The sequence below is a fragment of the Mirounga angustirostris genome, unplaced genomic scaffold (assembly GCF_029215605.1).
Source record: "Mirounga angustirostris isolate CCGP_5_RB_7025 unplaced genomic scaffold, mMirAng1.0.hap1 SCAF_7, whole genome shotgun sequence".
Taxonomy (NCBI): domain Eukaryota; kingdom Metazoa; phylum Chordata; class Mammalia; order Carnivora; family Phocidae; genus Mirounga; species Mirounga angustirostris.
In genome coordinates this window covers 41,547,059-41,565,198 of record NW_026991715.1, presented here as the reverse complement: position 1 = coordinate 41,565,198, position 18,140 = coordinate 41,547,059, and the positions used below count along the sequence as shown (strand labels likewise).

Sequence of the window (18,140 nt, the reverse complement as noted above, 5' to 3'; positions counted from 1 at the left end):
TCCATTGCCGGCGGCGCAGGCTACACCCCGCCAGCAGCTTGCTCGCCAGCGGTTCTTTGGCCGGGAAAGCGCGGCCTCGTGCGGCTCAGTAATCATCCAGTGAGAAGCCGGGGGTGTGGTAGGGGGAAGGCGCCCGCCGAGTACTTAGGGCTTCGCCGCGGCTCTGGGCAGCCTACTTCGTACTCTGGAGCGCGCCTTCGGTTTGTCGCAGGCGAGGAGTCGTAGGGCGGCCACCAGGCTGCACCATGGTGACCCCCTGCCCCACCAGTCTCGTGAGTCCCGCCGCCCGGTCTGGGAAGCGGGACAACGACCAGAACCTCCGCGCCCCGGTGAAGAAGAGCAGGCGTCCACGCCTCCGGAGGAAACAGCCGCTGCAGCCACTGAACCCGTGCCCGGTACCTGGAGACTCCGGTGTTTGCGACGTGTTCGAGTCCCCCAGCTCCGGGTCTGATGGGGCAGACAGTCCTGCAGCATCCGCGGCGCTAGGCTGCAGCCCCCTACCCGCTCCTGCCCAGCAGTTGGTGCAGCTAGATCTACAGACCTTCCGTGACTACGGTCAGAGCTGCTATGTCTTCCGCAAGGCGCGGGAGAGCCAGTTCCACCCGCGGGAGTCGCTGGCGCGGCAGCCACAAGTGAGGCGTTGGGAGAGCGAGGTCCCCACCCCCGCTCCTCTTTCTCTCTCGGGCTCTTTCCTCTTCTGCTCCGTCTGCGCTCCGACGCGCCCCGGGGCACGGAGGTTCGCGGTCCGAGCGGGAAGGGGCTTTAGAGGGCCGGGCCACCAGCCTCATTTTACAAATGGAGAAAAGTGGGGCCTAGATGGCTTAAGTGACCTGCCCGAAGTCTCCATACTGGTTAGCGGGAGCACGGTAGAAGGCGGAGGAGTGAAGACAGTTTCTAGGTTCGAGTCAGGACTCCTCCCGACCCCGGGCAAGTGATTTAACAATTCTGAGCTTATTTCTTCATCTGCAAAGTGGTGGCCCTCTCCCCTCACTGAATTGACAAGAGGATTACAAGGTAATGTGTATACACACGCGGCGCAGGGCCAGGTACGAATCCAAGGGTTCCGGCTCCTTGCCAGACCATTGCTCTTTGCGCAGCAGCGCCGTCCCAGTGTTTCCCAGTTTCCAGAGCTTTTAAGTTTTTCCTTTTTGTGCCTTCCTTCAGAGAGGCTCCCTGAGTTTTCTTGGTAGGTTCCTTCTGCAGACCCTCTTTGCCCGCGGCTCAACGGGTCCTCCTCCCACGATCCTCCGCGCAGGTCACGGCGGAATCCCGCTGTAAGCTGCTTAGCTGGCTGATCCCGGTGCACCGCCAGTTCCACCTCTCCTTCGAATCGCTCTGCCTGACGGTGAACACGCTGGACCGCTTTCTTACCACCACGCCTGTGGCTGCAGACTGCTTCCAGCTGCTTGGGGTCACGTCCCTGCTCATCGCTTGCAAACAGGTACCTCCACGCGGGGTCTGGGGGACAGCCACTCTCTGGCCACCACCAGGCTTTCCAGCGCACAAGATTTAGTGCTGGGCTCTCCGAATTCATTCTGCCATGCATTTGCAAACGTATACATCCCACAGCTTTAATTTCACAATAGCTCCCCCCACTTCCCTACTAACAGCCCTTTCACCCGGCCCCTAAAGAAATAGGCAGAAGTCAGTCCCAAAAGTAAATCCCAACAGCTCTTTGTAGCCCTGCTATTCTAGACTCCGGGGGGGAAATATTTAAAATTTCTCAAACCTTTTTTTAGCTGGACAGTAGTTAGAGAAACTGCGCTGGAAGTACACCCCAGGTGATTAAAGTGGAAGTAACGGAGAGGCGAAGGCCCAGCTGTCTCGCTGGAAGGGATGGGGGGAGTCCTGGTTTTCTCCCGGGTTTGACCCTGGGATGGGCCTTGGCCCTGGATGCCGCGCTGCGGGGGCTGAGCGCCCCTGTGTTGCAGGTGGAGGTGCACCCGCCGCGTGTGAAGCAGCTCCTGGCCCTGTGCTGCGGTGCCTTCTCCCAGCAGCAACTCTGCAACCTCGAGTGCATCGTGCTGCACAAACTGCACTTCAGCCTGGGCGCGCCAACCATCAGCTTCTTCCTGGAGCATTTCACGCACGCGCGTGTGGAGGCCGGGCAGGCTGAGGTCGCGGAAGCCCTGGAGGCTCAAGCCCTGGCGCGCGGGCTGGCGGAGCTGAGCCTGGCCGACTATGCCTTCGCCAGCTACACTCCCTCCCTGCTGGCCATCTGTTGCCTGGCGCTGGCCGACCGTATGCTACAGCTCCCGCGCCCTGTGGACTTGAGCCTAGGCGGGCACCCCGAGGCCGCACTGCAGGACTGCCTGGGCAAGCTGCAGCTACTGGTAGCCATAAACGAGACCTCCCTGACTCACATGCTGCCCTTCCAGATACGCGAGAAGTGCAGCCTGTCGCCGAAATTGAAATGAAATACACCTTTGGTTTCCTGTCTACCCCGGCCCGGCTGCCGGACCTCTCCCATTGCTGTGAAAGAGTGCGGTCTTGGCCCATAAGAGGGGTTCCTGGCTCCCACTTGGTCCCGAGGTCGTCCTGCAGGTTGTAAATAGTGTACGATAGTAGCGTCTCCTCGTTTATTTATTTTGCTAAGTGCACCTGGGAGACCCGAGGCTTTCCCCAATAAACAGGCTATCAGTTTTGGTTTGTCTGATGCTACTGTTGTCTGCGGGGAGGGAAGGAGAGGGCAGCTGGGCAATACAGGTAGTAACGACGGAGGGGTCCTGCCTCCCTGGCTCCCACTCTGTAATTAGGATATCTATGTGGGAACACTAGGTCCTTTGAGATGCCAGTCGCTGAGAGGGTCACTTGTAGACCTGTATCCCATGACCCTCTTATGAGGCTGAGGACTGCTCATTCCCAGAGGTCCAAAGGGAAGGTGGGATGTGAACCTGAATAGAACCCACAGCAGTCTATGCTGTCTAGAGGGGTGGGAACACCGAGGATGCCCAGCTGGGAAGCTCTGGGAACCACACATACCCACAGCTAGTGGCTACTCTGACAACTAACAGATGTTGGAAATGAAGGCTTTGCAGGCTGTTGTGGCCATGATAAATAGAGCCCATTTACCCTGCAATGACTTGGTTCAACAGTTCACTTGTCTTACACCTGCTGCATGTGAGCCCGGGAGAACAATGGAATAGTAATCATGGCCATCATTGGGTGCTTAAATGTACCAGGCACTGTGGTCAGCGTTCATTGTCTCAATCCTCCAACAACTCTATTATCCCATTTTTCAGAGAAGGGCCCTGGACCACAGAGAGGGTAGGTAATAGTAGAGCAATCAGGGTTTGAAGGCAGGTGATCCGGAGACTAGAGCCACAACCTTAGCCACACCGCTCAACTTCTCCCACTTAACAGGTTTGTGGAAGTGCTTTTTTAAAAACCCTCTTCCTGCGGGTTTTGTGTGAGACAAATTATCTACTCAGTGTGTTCCGTTCAGTAGAGACTATAGAGAACATATTTGGAGAGCCAGCACAGTCCCTGCCTCCAGTCGTGACACAGGTGAGAAAACGGAGTCCAGAAGTGAGACTGAGGGTGCCTGGGTGGCTCAGTGGGTTAAGCTTAAGCGTCTGCCTTCAGCTCAGGTCATGATCCCAGGGTCCTGGGATTGAGTCTCGCGTCGGGCTCCCTGCTCCTTGGGGAGCCTGTTTCTGCTTCTGCCTGCCACTCCCCCTGCTTGTGTTCTCTCTTTCTGTCAAATAAAATCTTAGAAAGACTGAGGCTTGCTGGAATTAACTCCACAGCTGTCTCATCACCTTCATTCTCACTGTGGTGAGTCTGTTGTAGACCCAGAGGAATCTCACTTCTGTCACCTCCAGCAAATGTCTTCACTTCTCTGAGCCTGACAATCTTGATAGTGCTGTTGTAAAGCCTAAGTGAGATCCTGAGGTAGTATAAAATAGTGATGAAACAAGTGGGCTCTGGAGTGCTTGAGCAAGTCTCATCTCTACACAGGAGTCTCTTCTGTAGAATTAGGAATAACAATAACCTATTTGGTAGGATGGAGTTATGGATTTATTTTTAAGATTTAGAGAGAGAGGAGGGAGAAAGAGGGGGAAAGAGAGAGGGAGAGAGAATTCTTAGCAGACTCCGCACTGAGTGCGAAGAACCTGATGCGGGGCTCTGTCTCACAACCCTGAGTTCATGACCTCAGCCAAAACCAAGCATCTGGATGCTTAACCAACTGCACCACCCAGGCGCCTCCGAGGTATGGATTTCATGAGATGTTCCATACAAATCCCTCTACACAGTCCTGGCATATAGCAAATTTTCAAGAAATGAAGACTGGTGGCAGCACAGAAAAAAAAATTGGAGAAAGAAATAGAAGGCAAATATGGAAAAAAATGTTAGCTATTGTAAGTGAACCTACTGTTATTCATTGCACTTTTTTCAAGTTTTCTGTAAGATTAAAAAACCCTTGGGGCGCCTGGGTGGCTCAGTCGTTAAGCGTCTGCCTTCGGCTTGGGTCATGATCCCAGGGTTCTGGGATCGAGCCCCGTATCGGGCTCTCTGCTCGGTGGGAAGCCTGCTTCACCCTCTTCCATTCTCCCCTGCTTGTGTTCCCTCTCTCGCTGTCTCTCTCTCTGTCAAAATAAATAAATAAATCTTTAAAAAAAAAAGATTAAAAAACCCTTAAGTTTTGGGGGAACAAACTCAGTCATGTTCTATCTTTAGGATCAGTTTAAATGTATGACAAATTTGCATAAATGAAAAGCAAGCAAACTCAAACCAAATTTAGAGCATCTTCCTTGTACTTCTCTTCCCAAGCACCCTCCAGGTACTCTCCAGCACCAGGACCACTTACTCTGAGCCCCTCAGATCCCTTCTCTCCCCTTATGTTAATGTTCACCTCCCCAGGAACTTTCTCGACTTAGGCTCAGGGATAGGGAAGTGGTGATCCCAAAGCTGTTTGAGAAGAAGCTGGTCTGTGATGATGAAAAGGAGAAGGAAAAGTTGTATCCTCTGACCCAAGTCCCCAAATATCTAGAGCCCTCAAACCCACTGTTGAGGGTGGGGGTAGGGCCACTGGCTCTTTTACAGAAGTGTGACTTTGGGGAGAAGTTGTTTTCACCAGCATTTACTCCATCACTCAGCCAAGATGGATATGGGTGAGTTGGTTGCAGAATCATATGTGAGTCATAGGAGTCATATATTCATGCTATTCCAGCTCTTTCTGCCACATTTTTATGTACGATGCCCCTATTTTTCTACACTTTGGAACTCACTGAGGAAAAATGAGTCTATTCTGTAAAATCAGGAATGGTCGCAGGTGAGAGATCTTCCCAAAACTCAACTAAGAGCTCCCCTCCTCCTCTTACAGACTGGGAAGATGGGTAGGGATGGAGGACTGGCTAGTGACTAGGCTACTCAGGAATCAGAACAAAGCCAAGAATAGGTTGTGGGAGGCTGGAGGAGCAGCTGAAAAGCCTCCTTAAAACAACATCAAAAACATCAACTTATCCACACCAAGCACCAGTTGCATTACATAATCTCATTTCAATAGCACCTCTATTGAAGTCAGTGTTATGATTTTCCTTTTTTTAAAAAAAAAGTTTTATTTTTTTAAAGTAATCACATCCAACGTGAGGCTCAAACTCACAACCCTGAGATCAAGTCACATGCTCCACTAACTGGAGCCAGCTAGGTGCCCCAGTGTTATGCTTTTCCTAAAGATCTGGGGCTCACGGATCTGGTGGAGCCTGGTTCCAATCCTCAGGTACTCTGACCCTGAAGCCAGAGCCCCTCACCATCAGCGATACCACACCAGTTCTAGCTGCCTGCCCTCACCCCAACCAGGTCCCTGCATTTATAGATAGGTCAAAAAGTCTCTAAGTCTATTCTAGCTCTACTATTGTAGAACCATCTCCAACACTGTTAAGAGGTGTCTTTATTAATCCAGATAACAGGGAGAAATAAAAAGGGATCATGCCTCTTTAAGAGAGGATTTTCGTTACTATTACTTGGTATAAGACACAAACAAGGTGCCCAATAGGAGGTTCCAAAGGTAATTTCAGATGACCGTTCAAATTCGATAGATCTAAGAGTGGTCTGAGTGATCCCCTCACCCAGGGATTTAGAGATGTCCCTTCTTGGGAAAGGCCTTGGTCTTGGGAAGGGCAGCGGAGACTTCCGCCGAGCGAGCAAGGCCAGCTGTGTACAGGGTGGCCAAATGCTGCGGTGGCCAAATGAGGCTTTCGTGGGAGAAAGCGACTGGGGCTTTAGGGGATTTGGGACCGTCCAGTGTGGCATTTTCCGAACGGGGAGGAGAATTTGTAGGTGTCGCTTTTTCTTAAATGACTCTCTCTTAAAGGCTGCACTCAGGCGTCGCTGCCCGGGAAAGCGCGGGGTTAGCGTACGGGGCTCGGCTCTAGGCATCAGGCCAAGAGAAACCAAGGGCAAGTCCGTGAGTCAAGGCCAGAAGTGCGCCCCCAGCCTTGGGGGAAGGGTCTTCTGTAATCTGGGGGTAGTTTTGGGAATTCCACATCCCCACCAAATTCTACAAGGCGGTCAAATGCCGGAGTCTGGCTTTGGCGAGTGTCACTCCGCGTTTATTTTGTGCCTTATGGCTGGGGTGGGAAGAAAATGAAATAAGAATCGTTAACTTTTCCATCCCTGCTGTCCCAAAGCGGAAAGGCGGTACCCGGTGTTAGCGACCACTGGGGGCTCGTCCACCCTCCCTTTCTGAGGCGCTGCCGGGAGGCGGCGGCGCCAACGCTCACCAAAAGGGCGCTCGCGGGCCCAGGTCCCGCGCTCGCTGCTCCCGGGGGAAGCCGCGTTGCCAGGTTGGGTTTAACGCCTCCGCCCGCGCGCAGATTGTCCGGGGCTGAAGGCGCCACCTCCGGCGCTCAGGCGCGAGCCGCCCCTCCCGCGCGGCAGTCTTCCCTCTCCACTGGCCCTCCCTCCGCACCTCTACAGCCGCCCCTCGCCTCCAACCCGGCCACGCGCCTGCCTGTGTAGGCGCCCGGCGGAGCGCTGACTGTGGGTCGCTATTGCAGCCGCGGCCACCGCCGCCGCTGCCGAATAACCCGCACCGCGTTCCGGGGCCGAAGCGGGCGGGGAGGCAGGATGCAGTCGTGCGGAGGCGCCGCGGCGGGACGCCGAGCCTTCGACAGCATCTGCCCCAACCGGATGCTGGAGCTGCGGGGCCGGCCTTTCGTCAAGCCCGGGAAGCTGGAGAGGAAGGTGGGGCCGCGGGCCGGTGCCGGGCAGGGTCCGCACGCTCCGGGTCCCGTGGGCTGACCCATGCTCACCGTTTCTGTGTCCGGCTAGTTCGCCCCGCCGCGGAAGTTCTTCCCTGGTTGCAGCGGCAGCAGCCCAGTGTCGGTGTACGAAGATCCCCCGGACGCGGAGCCCGCTGCGCTGCCAGGTGAGCCTGGTTGGCTCCCGCGCGATCCCTCGGGTTCCCCGCGCCGGGTGGGTAGGGCACGCGCGGCCCAGAAGAACATTTCTCCCCCGGGCTCGGATGTCCTGGCGGGGATGCCAGTGGCGAGCCCTGGCGGGGAGACTCAGGGCCCGCCTCGTGCGTGTCTCCGGTTCTCCCCGCTCAGCGCTCACCACCATAGACCTGCAGGACCTCGCGGACTGCTCCTCGCTACTCGGGTCCGACGCGCCGCCTAGTGGTGACTTGACCGCCTCGCAGGTACCTCCCCTTAACTCCTGAAGCCCGGCGGCCTCCGACAGCCCAAATTCCGACTCGGGAGTCCAGGGCTGGTTTCCGCAGAGGCTCATCTCAGGCCGGGAGCGCAGGCAGATTTAGCTAGTGGGGGCAGACTTGCCGGAATCTCAGCCCCGAGGATCGGAACTTCTTCCTCCCGCCTAGTCTTTTGCGTCGGCCGCATTCTCAGAGCTGTTCTGATCAACTTGGGACAGAGGGGCTCACCTGGAGGACTTGCCTCCAGGTACGGGGTCTCCTGTTCCCTGTTCTCCCCATCTATTCCCTGGAGCTGTGACAAAGCAATCTGCAGATTGAGCACTGAGGACCCAGGCGAGTAGGCGGGAACAAAATGGAGCGCTGGGCACCTGGTACATGTCCTGTCAGTGCTCCCAACATTCCCTTTCCGGCCATTCACTAACAATTTTCATTCCCTGGGTATCTAAGGAGTGTGAAGAATGACGGATAATTACTCGATCAAGACTGGGAAAGACGAATAGAGTTTACACTTAGGGGAAGAGGGACGAAGGACAAAGAACTCTGGAAGAGATCCGACAGCAAACGTTCCTCTCTGCAGAGATGGCTCTTCAGCAGTGGGGCACTTTAAAAAGGTCATTTTCTCCCCCTCCAAAAGCTCATGTCACTTACCCTCATGGGGCAAAGAGGTATTTGACTTTTTCTTTTCCTCAAAAACTTATTTCCTTACTCCCATCCCACTTCTAACACTTGCCACGGCTGACACTCCCCAAGTTGATGAGGGAACCTCCCAGCATTGGTGTGTGGGAGGCCAGAAGCCTGCCTTGCTCATCGATGGGACATGAAGTGCCCAGAAGGACAGGAGGTCTTAGCTAGATGCAACCTACAGGAGGAGTGCCAGTTCCAGCTTCCTGGCAGCAGGTCCTGGGGACACGGGTTCCATGGGGGAAATGTCCAGCACTGAACACCAGAAGATATGACCACCTCTGAGAACTGAGGTTGGTGGTAGAACACAGCCTTCCAGGCTTCCCCTAAGTGCCTCTAGAATTGGGTTAGAGCCCAGATGGACTCAGGGTAGGTAGCTACAGAGAGCTGAGAGTGGTAAGGCAAGGGGTGAGAGTGGGCATTGCCCTGCAGAGGACATTTTGTTTTTCTTTTTAGATCTGGATGCTCAAATAAGGAAAGACAATACTTGAGCATCTTTCAACTGACCCAGAGGCCCAATCACTATCTTAACTCCAACATGTTTATTTTGTAAGTCATGAAAACCAACCAGGCTCTTGTTGAATTTTTGCTTAAGTATTCGGAACTTAAATTTCACATCATGTTCTGTATTAGCCTTTTTTTTTTTTTTTTGGCTGCCATTGTGGTTTGGAAAAATGCCAGATTTTTATCTAATTGGGAAGGTAGGATTTAAAGTTTCAAGCACAGAGCTCATGCCTGATGGCCCAAGAGGTCCAGGACTTTTCCTGGGGGAGAGAGAGCTGGTAGAGAGGGAGAGACACCCTCTAGAGGAAGAGCCCCTGGAAAGACCCTGGCCATTGCACACTCAGGTCAAATTTCCTAGCCTCCTTCCTGCTGGGTAAGGTGAACACAGGGCGGAAACACTCCAGAAGTGTTTGTTTGAGGTCCAGAATGAGCCAAAGACCTGGGATAGCATACGAAGAAGCATTTCCTGGGCCCCAGTTCCTGACTTGGCCTCAAGGCTCCTCATGGTAAGGGTTTTGGCCAAATCTCTACTAAGAGGAAGACATTTCAGCCCTTGGAAAACCAGTCTGGTTTCTGGCTCCTTCAACCAGGACACAACTTGTGCTTCAGGATTTGCCTCAGCCCTTTCTAAGCTCCTTTCACCCTTACAGCTTCACTTCCCAACTGGTGCTTGAGGCCTCCCAGATTGAAGCTCTCCTCCTTGAGGAAAGCTGATCCTTGTACTTTCTTCAAGGTTAGGGTCAGAGTATGTTCCTCTTTTCGGCAATATTTGAATAGCAGAGAAGGGCTTCGGGTAGATGAGTATGATTAACACAAAGGAATCAATCAACAATAGTGGAATCAGTAGAATAGATATTTCTAATGGGCATATTGGATGCATTCCCCCACACCATATGCCTTGAGAAACTTCTTTCTTCTTCCCCAGTGCTGTCTTCATTGGAAGACTGGCTTTTCTTAAAAAAGAGATCAACGCTAGAGGCGATGAGGTATGGAGGAAAGAAGATTGAAATAGTCACCATCATTCTAGGACAGGAGCCCCAGTTCCATTTCAGAGTTGGATGACTGGGCAATTCACTTTCTCTGAGCTTCAGATTCTTCAAAGGGGGAGGAATCACTTCCTGGGTCCTGCGTGCTTCCTACATTGGGTGAGAATTAGCATAGGGACTCTGTGTAAAAGAGCTAATTTTGTCCACTCTCAATGTCCACGAATTAAGGGAATAAGAAGGGGCTGTCAGCCTCCTACTGTCTCCTGCCTCACACACCCAGGCACATTGCGGGAACCCAGGAGAGTGTCCAGCTCAAGATGTAGGAGGAGCATCACACTGTAGGGAGAAAGTGAACTCCGACTTGTTGAGAAACGGAAGAGCAATAGGGGTCACCCTTGCTGCAGGCCGAACAGAAGCACTTTCCAGAGCATCCCTGCCCCTCATCATAGCCTACCTTTTCCCTTCTTGTATGGGGAGAAGGTGGTTTAGCTGTGACTGAGTCTCGGCGGGATATAGAGCCTCAGGTCTTGGAAGGGAAGTCGGAGTTCAGGCACACCCGCCCCCTTATCTTAGGGCACAGCTCCTCGGCGGGGCGGAGGTAAGTTGAGCCTGAGGTTCTGCGGGCCCTGGAGGGACGCCTCGGGCCTCACGGCGGCAACTGGTTGGCTGGTGGCGGTCCAGTGAGGCGGCGCGGGGACTGCCGGCTGCCAGGCGTGGGGCCACTACGCTGAGCGCCGAAGGACTCCCGCCTCAAACACAGCCCCGCACGGTTTCGGCGCCCTTCAGGACCCTCGGGGACCCGGTCCCTGCTTCGAGTGCCGCTCCTCACCATGGCAGTGCAAGCCTGCTGGGTTCCAAGCCTGGGATGGGGCTTTGATTTTCAGGTATGAGGCCCGGTTGCGAGCGACAGTGCGTGCACACCCGCTGCCAAGCCCGGGAGGGCGACTGTCGGTCTGGGAAGTGTTTCAGGCCTGCTGGACCTGACAGTAACTCTCTTACACCTCTGGTTTATTTCAGAACCATTCTCTGCAAACTGCAGCGGACTTCGATCTGCAGGATTTCAGAGACACAGTGGATGATCTCATTGCAGGCAAGTGCAGTCTCCTCGCAGTTAAATAAAGGGAGGCGGGGGTGTCCCCCACTCCGCAAATCAAACTAGTTCAGAATTCGATTTCGTGGTCGCGAAGGTGGTAAACCCAGCACCTGTCAACATCGTCAGTAACTCGTCAATGGGTCAGGCTTTTTCATATTTATGGGACAACACACTTTCTAATGGAGAAGATGAATCGCTGAAATCTATAGCGCTTTCCCAGTTTACGGGTGTGAGTTCTGGGAGAGGGAGCCCTACGCTGTGATGTGGTCAAGGAAATGTTGGGTGACAGGAGTGTACAGAACGGCGGACCTGGGGGACTTCGGGCAGGTTTGCCCTGGCCACCGTGGAGACTGAATTCAGATCAACTCAATAGGCATATATGGAGCGCCTGCTGTGTATGAAGAAGATCAGAAAGGGCCTGGGAAAAGTAGGGATTGCAGAGTGAGGGGTGCTTTACTTAACGTCTTCACATAATACACCCGGCGTGGCGTTTTGTCCCTGTAGCTAGCTGGGCACGAGTCTGAGGCTGCAAACCTAGCTCCCACTCTTCCTCAGACTCATCCTCTTTGATGTCGCCTCCTCTGGCCGGCGGAGACTTCCCCTTCTCTCCTTGCGACGTATTGCCATTTGGGCCCTGTCTCTCTCCGCCGCTGGACCCAAGGGCCCTGCAGTCACCGCCGCCGCGCCCTCCGGACGTGCCCCCGCCGGAGCAGTACTGGAAGGAGGTGGCCGACCAGAACCAGAGGGCACTGGGGGACGCGCTCGTTGAGAATAACCAAGTAGGGGCACCCGGCTGGCCGCCAGGAATCCTGGGTTGGGGACAGGTTATGGAGCTCTGGGCGGAAATGGGGGTTGCAGGAGCGGGAATGTGCCCCAGTGTAGGTCAGAACCAGTGCACGAGCGGATGCTTCTCGTAGCTACCATTGCTCCAGTGGCTCTCCTCAGTTTCCAACCTCAGTAAGCGGGAATGATCCTGCCCGACCAGATTTTTAAAGGGGACACCAATATTTACTGAAGGCTTCCTATACACCCGGTATTGTGCTTATCAATTTACTTTTTCTTCTAATACAACCACTGAACAAGATACCCTTACTACCCCATTTTACAGGTTAGGAAACTGAGGTACAGGAAGATTGAACTTCAGAGGCAGAACCTGTATCTGCTTGTTGCCCAAGTCCGTACTCTTCACCACCACGCTACACTGAAGATTGAGATACATTTTGTCTAAGTGCTTTGTAAAAACAAAGGACAACTAAACAAAAGTGATTATAATTCTCACCAGTGCAAGTGCCCTTGGGTCCCCAGTCCCAGATTAGATGTTAGGATCCTGGTATAATTCATGCAGAGTATACAGATGAGACCGACCACGGTGGCCTACCTCTTAATATTTGGGTCTCCTCCTGCAGCTGCACGTGACGCTGACCCAGAAACAGGAGGAGATCGCCTCGCTCAAAGAGCGGAACGTTCAACTGAAGGAACTTGCCAGTCGGACCCGGCACCTGGCCTCGGTGCTGGATGTAAGTGGGGTGCGGGCCTGTGGGACACTGCGGGACGTCGGAAATGTTCCTGTGCAGCCCCCACCCTGTTCCCAGTATTGGGACCCAGCGGGGTTGGGAGACCGGCGGTGGCTGCTGAGAGCTTGCTGAGCCCCTTGCAGCCCGCGTCTAAGCCCGCGGAGTTCGAAAAGGCGCCCGGGTCTGCTTTGCGCGCCCAGCGCAGGGTGAGCCCAGCCGACCCCAGCTTGGCGCTCCTCCCCATCTTTTGTAGAAGCTGATGATCACACAGTCCCGGGATTGCGGAAGGACAGCCGAGCCCTTCCTGCTCAAGGCGACAGCCAAAAGGAGCCTGGAGGAGTTGTTCAGTGCTACCGGGCAGGATTGCGCGGAAGTGGACGCCATCCTGAGGGAGATTTCCGAGCGCTGCGATGAAGCGCTGCAGAGCCGCGACCCCAAGCGGCTGCGGCTACAGCCGGAGCCCGCGAGCAAGGCAGGCATGCCGGGGAACCTGCACGGCACCTTCCGGGGGCTGCGCACAGACTGCAGCCGGAGCGCGCTGAACTTGAGCCACAGTGAGCTGGAAGAGGGCGGCTCCTTCAGCACCCCCATCCGCAGCCATAGCACCATCCGCACCCTCGCTTTCCCCCAGGGCAATGCCTTCACCATTAGGACAGCCAACGGGGGGTACAAATTCCGCTGGGTCCCCAGTTGAGCTAGGATGTGGTGCCCCCAAACACTGCCTTGTATCCGGACTGAAGCGCCTGGAGGCTAAGTGGGAGTAGCTGGAACTGTTTCCTGAACCTGGACTCTCAGAAGAGCTCCCCCTGCTGGGCGAATGCTACCCTGAAACTTATTTTTCAGGAGCAAAAACGTCTCCATAATGATGTACTGTAAAGTCTTGGTATAAAATACTGTATATTCCCTCCCCTTTCACAGTGTGCGTGTGTGTGTGTGTGTGTAAACACATATATAAATCTCAATCAATTTTTAAAAAGTATTTTTAGCAGCTTTGAATTATGTACCTTTAGAACTGGAAAGGACTTAGAAATCACTTAGCTGTTTTATAATTATATAATGCCCTACTTTTATAAGAAGGAAAAGGAGGCTCTAAGAGATGAAGTAATTTTCTATAATAAGAAGCATTATTGGGAACTTCTGGTCTTTCTCACTAGTTATTTAAAGATTGGTCCAGAAGCCAGGTTTCTGAGTGAATGCTTCCTTACATCACTCAACTTCCCCTGGTCCTGGAAGGACCCTTAATTTTCTTACTGTTGAAAACTTTTATTCTGGTTGGAAGAATAAAAAGTTAGGAGAGATAGCCAAAACACTTGCTTTAGGGCAATAAAGTAGAGAAAAATGTAGATGCTCAGAGGCAATGGGCTATCTACAAAATGGGTGCTAAACACATTTGTTTGTAATGATCATTCCTATAATTTTGTAAGATTTATGGTATATGTTTATATTAATTATATATAGTTTATATGTCTGAACAGAAGAATCACACAAAAAGCAAACTGTGTTGATAAAAAAAACGTAAGTTTTAAGAAAATGGCATATTTCACCTGAAAAATAATATGTATTTGTATATGTGTGTGTGTGGAGTGTGTGTGTGTGCACATGCACCAGAAACTAAGTGTGGAAATCTTGGTAAAAGTAAAACTATCATTTGAATTCCATAGATAAAACTGTGGTGCACATTCATGTCATATTTCTAGGGTTGATCTTCTAAGAAAAACTTATACATTATATAGTACCTTCACTTTGACTTTTTTTTCTCTATTTCCTTTTGTGTGGGGTTCCTTTTTGTACTCTGTTGTGAAATTATGTGACTGGCATATGTCAAGTAGTGATTTGTCCCAACCTCCCCAGTTCTCAACATGAGAGCTACTTCTTTCTGTGGCCTCGGCGTGGGCAAGTTTCCAACCCCATTACACCACATCGCTCATTCTGCCATCTAAGTGGTGATATCAGATAACAGGTGAGCTGGGCAGAGTGGCAGAACCTGCTCCCCCAGTTTGTCCTATGTACTGTTATCTGTATTTAGAAACCAAAAAAAAAGTGATAAAATAGACCACATTTCCTCATATTTTGTCTAACAAATGGACTCTTAAAAAGTACGCTGGACAGTTGAAAATTCTTTTCATCGGCATATATATAAAGTTACTGAAGTTCAGGTTCAGAAAAAAACAAAAACAACAAAGACCCTTAACTTGTCCTGAGAAAAAACTGGCAGAAAGACACTGACAAATAACAAGCAGGCAGCCTCTCTCCTTTTTTTCCCAGTACAAAGAGGAGAGAGACCTTTGGGTTAGTGCTGAAAGTCAAGGGATTGGTGCCCGAGTCAAATAATTCTTTTCCATTAATCTCAAAGCTGTGGGGGAAACAAACAGTAGTTTCTACTTACACTGAAGTCAGGAACTCCTGCAGTCTAAATCCCTCTAAAAACATACGTATAAGAGGGGTGCCTGGGACTACTGGGTATTTAACCCAAAGATACAAATGTAGGGATCCAAAGGGGTACATGCACCCCGATCTTTATAGCAGCAATGTCCACAATAGCCAAACTGTGGAAAGAGCCAAGATGTCCATCGACAGATGAATGGATAAAGAAGATGTGCTATATATATATATAATGGAATATTATGCAGCCATCAAAAGGAATGAGAGCTTGCCATTTGCAATGACGTGGTTGGAACTGGAGGGTGTTATGCTGAGAGAAATAAGTCAATCAGAGAAAGACATGTATCATATGACCTCACTGATAGGAGGAATTCTTAATCACAGGAAACAAACTGAGGGTTGCTGGAGTGGGGGGTGGGGTGGGAGGGATGGGGTGGCTGGGTGATAGACATTGGGGAGGGTATGTGCTATGGTGAGCACTGTGAATTGTGCAAGACTGTTGAATCACAGATCTGTACCTCTGAAACAAATAATGCAATATATGTTAAGAAAAAAAAAAAGAAGAAGATAGCAAGAGGGGAAGAATGAAGGGGGGGAAATCGGAGGGGGAGATGAACCATGAGAGACGATGGACTCTGAAAAACAAACTGAGGGTTCTAGAGGGGAGGGGGGTGGGAGGATGGGTTAGCCTGGTGATGGGTATTAAAGAGGGCACATTCTGCATGGAGCACTGGGTGTTATGCACAAACAATGAATCATGGAACACTACATCAAAAACTAATGATGTATGGTGATTAACATAACAATAAAAAATTTTTTAAAAAAGAGGGGTGCCTGGGTGGCTCAGTTGGTTAGGTGTCTGCCTTCAGCTCAGGTCATGATACCAGGGTCCTGGGATGGAGCCCCGCATCGGGCTCCCTGCTTGGCGGGAAGCCTGTTTCTCCCTCTCCCTCTGCCTGCCATTCCCCCTGCTTGTGCTCTCTCTCTGTCAAATAAATAAATAAAATCTTAAAAAAAAACCCCATACTTACAAGAATCAGAGGCCTTGTGGTAGATACTACAAACTTTATTATTCTGTAGCTTTAAGATTTTTTCTTTTTCCTTTTCTTTTTTTGGAGTTGTTTATTTATTTATTTATTTATTTATTTATTTATTTATTTATATTTTTTATTCTTATGTTAATCCCCATACATTACATCATTAGTTTTAGATGAAGTGTTCCATGATTCATTGTTTGTGCATAACACCCAGTGCTCCATGCAGAATGTGCCCTCCTCAATACCCACCACCAGGCTAACCCATCCTCCCACCCCCCTCCCCTCTAGAACCCTGTTTGTTTTTCAGAGTCCATCGTCTCTCATGGTTCGTCTACCCCTCCGATTTCCCCCGCTTCATTCTTCCCCTACCGCTACCTTCTTCTTCTTCTTTCTTCTTCTTCTTCCTCTTCTTCTTCTTCTTCTTCTTCTTCTTCTTCTTCTTCTTCTTCCTCTTCTTCTTCTTCTTCTTCTTCTTCTTTTTTTTAAAGATTTATTTATTTATTTATTTATTTATTTGAGAGAGAGAGAATGAGAGACAGAGAGCATGAGAGGGAGGAGGGTCAGAGGGAGAAGCAGACTCCCCGCCGAGCAGGGAGCTCGATACGGGACTCGATCCCGGGACTCCAGGATCATGACCCGAGCGGAAGGCAGTCGCTTAACCAACTGAGCCACCCAGGCGCCCCTTCTTTTTTTTTTCTTAACATATATTGCATTATTTGTTTCAGAGGTACAGATCTGTGATTCAACAGTCTCACACAATTCACAGCGCTCACCATAGCACATACCCTCCCCAGTGTCTATCACCCAGTCACCCCATCCCTCCCACCCCACTCCCCACTCCAGCAACCCTCAGTTTGTTTCCTGCAATTAAGAATGCCTCCTATCAGTGAGATCATATGATACATGTCTTTCTCTGTTTGTTGGAGTTGTTTGTTTTTTTGAGAAAAGGATAAACTTTAAACACTGTGATAGCTTAAATTGCTATTAATTTTGTAAATATTACTTTTATGCAATTGAATCTCATCAGCCCATTGTAAATCTTAAGTTTCAGTTAATTCCAAAGGAAATAATGTTACTGCTCAACTTTAAAATATGACACAATGTGGCTCTTGTTAACGGATGAATATGCTATTTGGTTTGATATACAGTATAGATGGTAAATGTGTGCCCATCATCACACTGGAGGGGCCTTGCATACTTGCTGCAAAATCAAAACCAGTCTCTTTTGTACTTTGATACCGCCTGCTCATAATTTGGTGTGAATAAAAGGACATTTATAAAGTTATAACCAAAATTAAGGCATCTTCTCCTTGTGAATATTAACAACATTTGAAGAAATATAATAAAAAAAAACCTTATGGGCGCCTGGGTGGCTCAGATGGTTAAGCGTCTGCCTTCGGCTCAGGTCATGATCTCAGGGTCCTGGGATCGAGTCCCGCATCGGGCTCGCTGCTCCTTGGGAGCCTGCTTCTCCCTCTGCCTCTCTCTCTCTCTCTCTCTCTCTGTCTCTCATGAATTAAAAAAAAACAAAAAAAAAAAACCCCAACTTACTCTAGGGCATCTGGGTGGCTCAGTTGTTTGGGCGACTGCCTTCCACTAGGGTCATGATCCTGGAGTCCCAGGATCGAGTCCCGCATAGGGCTCCCTGCTCAGTGGGGAGTCTGCTTCTCCCTCTACCTCTCCCCCTCTCATGCTCTCTCTCTATCTCTATCTCTCTCAAAAAATAAATAAAAATCTTAAAAAAAAAAAAAACAAATCTTACTGTAGACTGGCTTTCACCATTCACTCTATAAGGGAGGAGTGAATAGGTGGGAGGGAGATGTTTCCAAAGGTCACTAGGCTGACAAAGCTGTCATCCTCCCCATGAACCTAGGTCAATTTAGTGTCACTGGAGATTGGAGTACACAGAGTAGAACAGAGAAGTGAGTGAGATATATTTTTGTACAAACCAAAAATTAATCTTTCCTAAACATAGAAAATTAACAAATCATTTATTTCAAAGCAATACACATATAGAGTTACTTCTAAATATGAAAGTTTGATCTTTTTTTAAAAGATTTATTTATTTTTATTTTAGAGAGAGAGAGACAGAGACAGAGAGAGCAGGGGTGGGGGTCAGAGGGAGAGGGAGAGAATCCTCAAGCGGACTCCCCACTGAGTGTGGAGGACCAGGACCCTGAGATCATGACCTGAGCCCAAATCAAGAGTTGGACACTTAACCGACTGAGCCACCGAGATGCCCCAGAAAGGTTTAATCTTAGTGTCACGATTTTCCCTACAAATCTT

General features: G+C 50.7%; 2 protein-coding genes across 2 annotated transcripts; both read left to right on the top strand.

The window, feature by feature from the left end:
- Window positions 1–201: 201 nt before the first annotated feature.
- On the top strand, window positions 202–2,621 carry CCNO (cyclin O). Its single transcript, XM_045886757.2, has 3 exons — window positions 202–632; window positions 1,256–1,441; window positions 1,932–2,621. The coding sequence occupies exons 1-3, from the start codon at window positions 246–248 to the stop codon at window positions 2,415–2,417; spliced, it is 1,059 nt and encodes a 352-aa protein (XP_045742713.1). The 5' UTR covers window positions 202–245; the 3' UTR covers window positions 2,418–2,621.
- Window positions 2,622–7,071: 4,450 nt separating this feature from the next.
- Window positions 7,072–14,002, top strand: MCIDAS (multiciliate differentiation and DNA synthesis associated cell cycle protein). The gene is made up of 7 exons (XM_045886745.2): window positions 7,072–7,188; window positions 7,276–7,372; window positions 7,554–7,645; window positions 10,846–10,918; window positions 11,477–11,700; window positions 12,328–12,438; window positions 12,689–14,002. Exons 1-7 carry the CDS (start codon window positions 7,072–7,074, stop codon window positions 13,127–13,129), a joined length of 1,155 nt encoding a protein of 384 aa, XP_045742701.1. The 3' UTR covers window positions 13,130–14,002.
- Window positions 14,003–18,140: the final 4,138 nt, after the last annotated feature.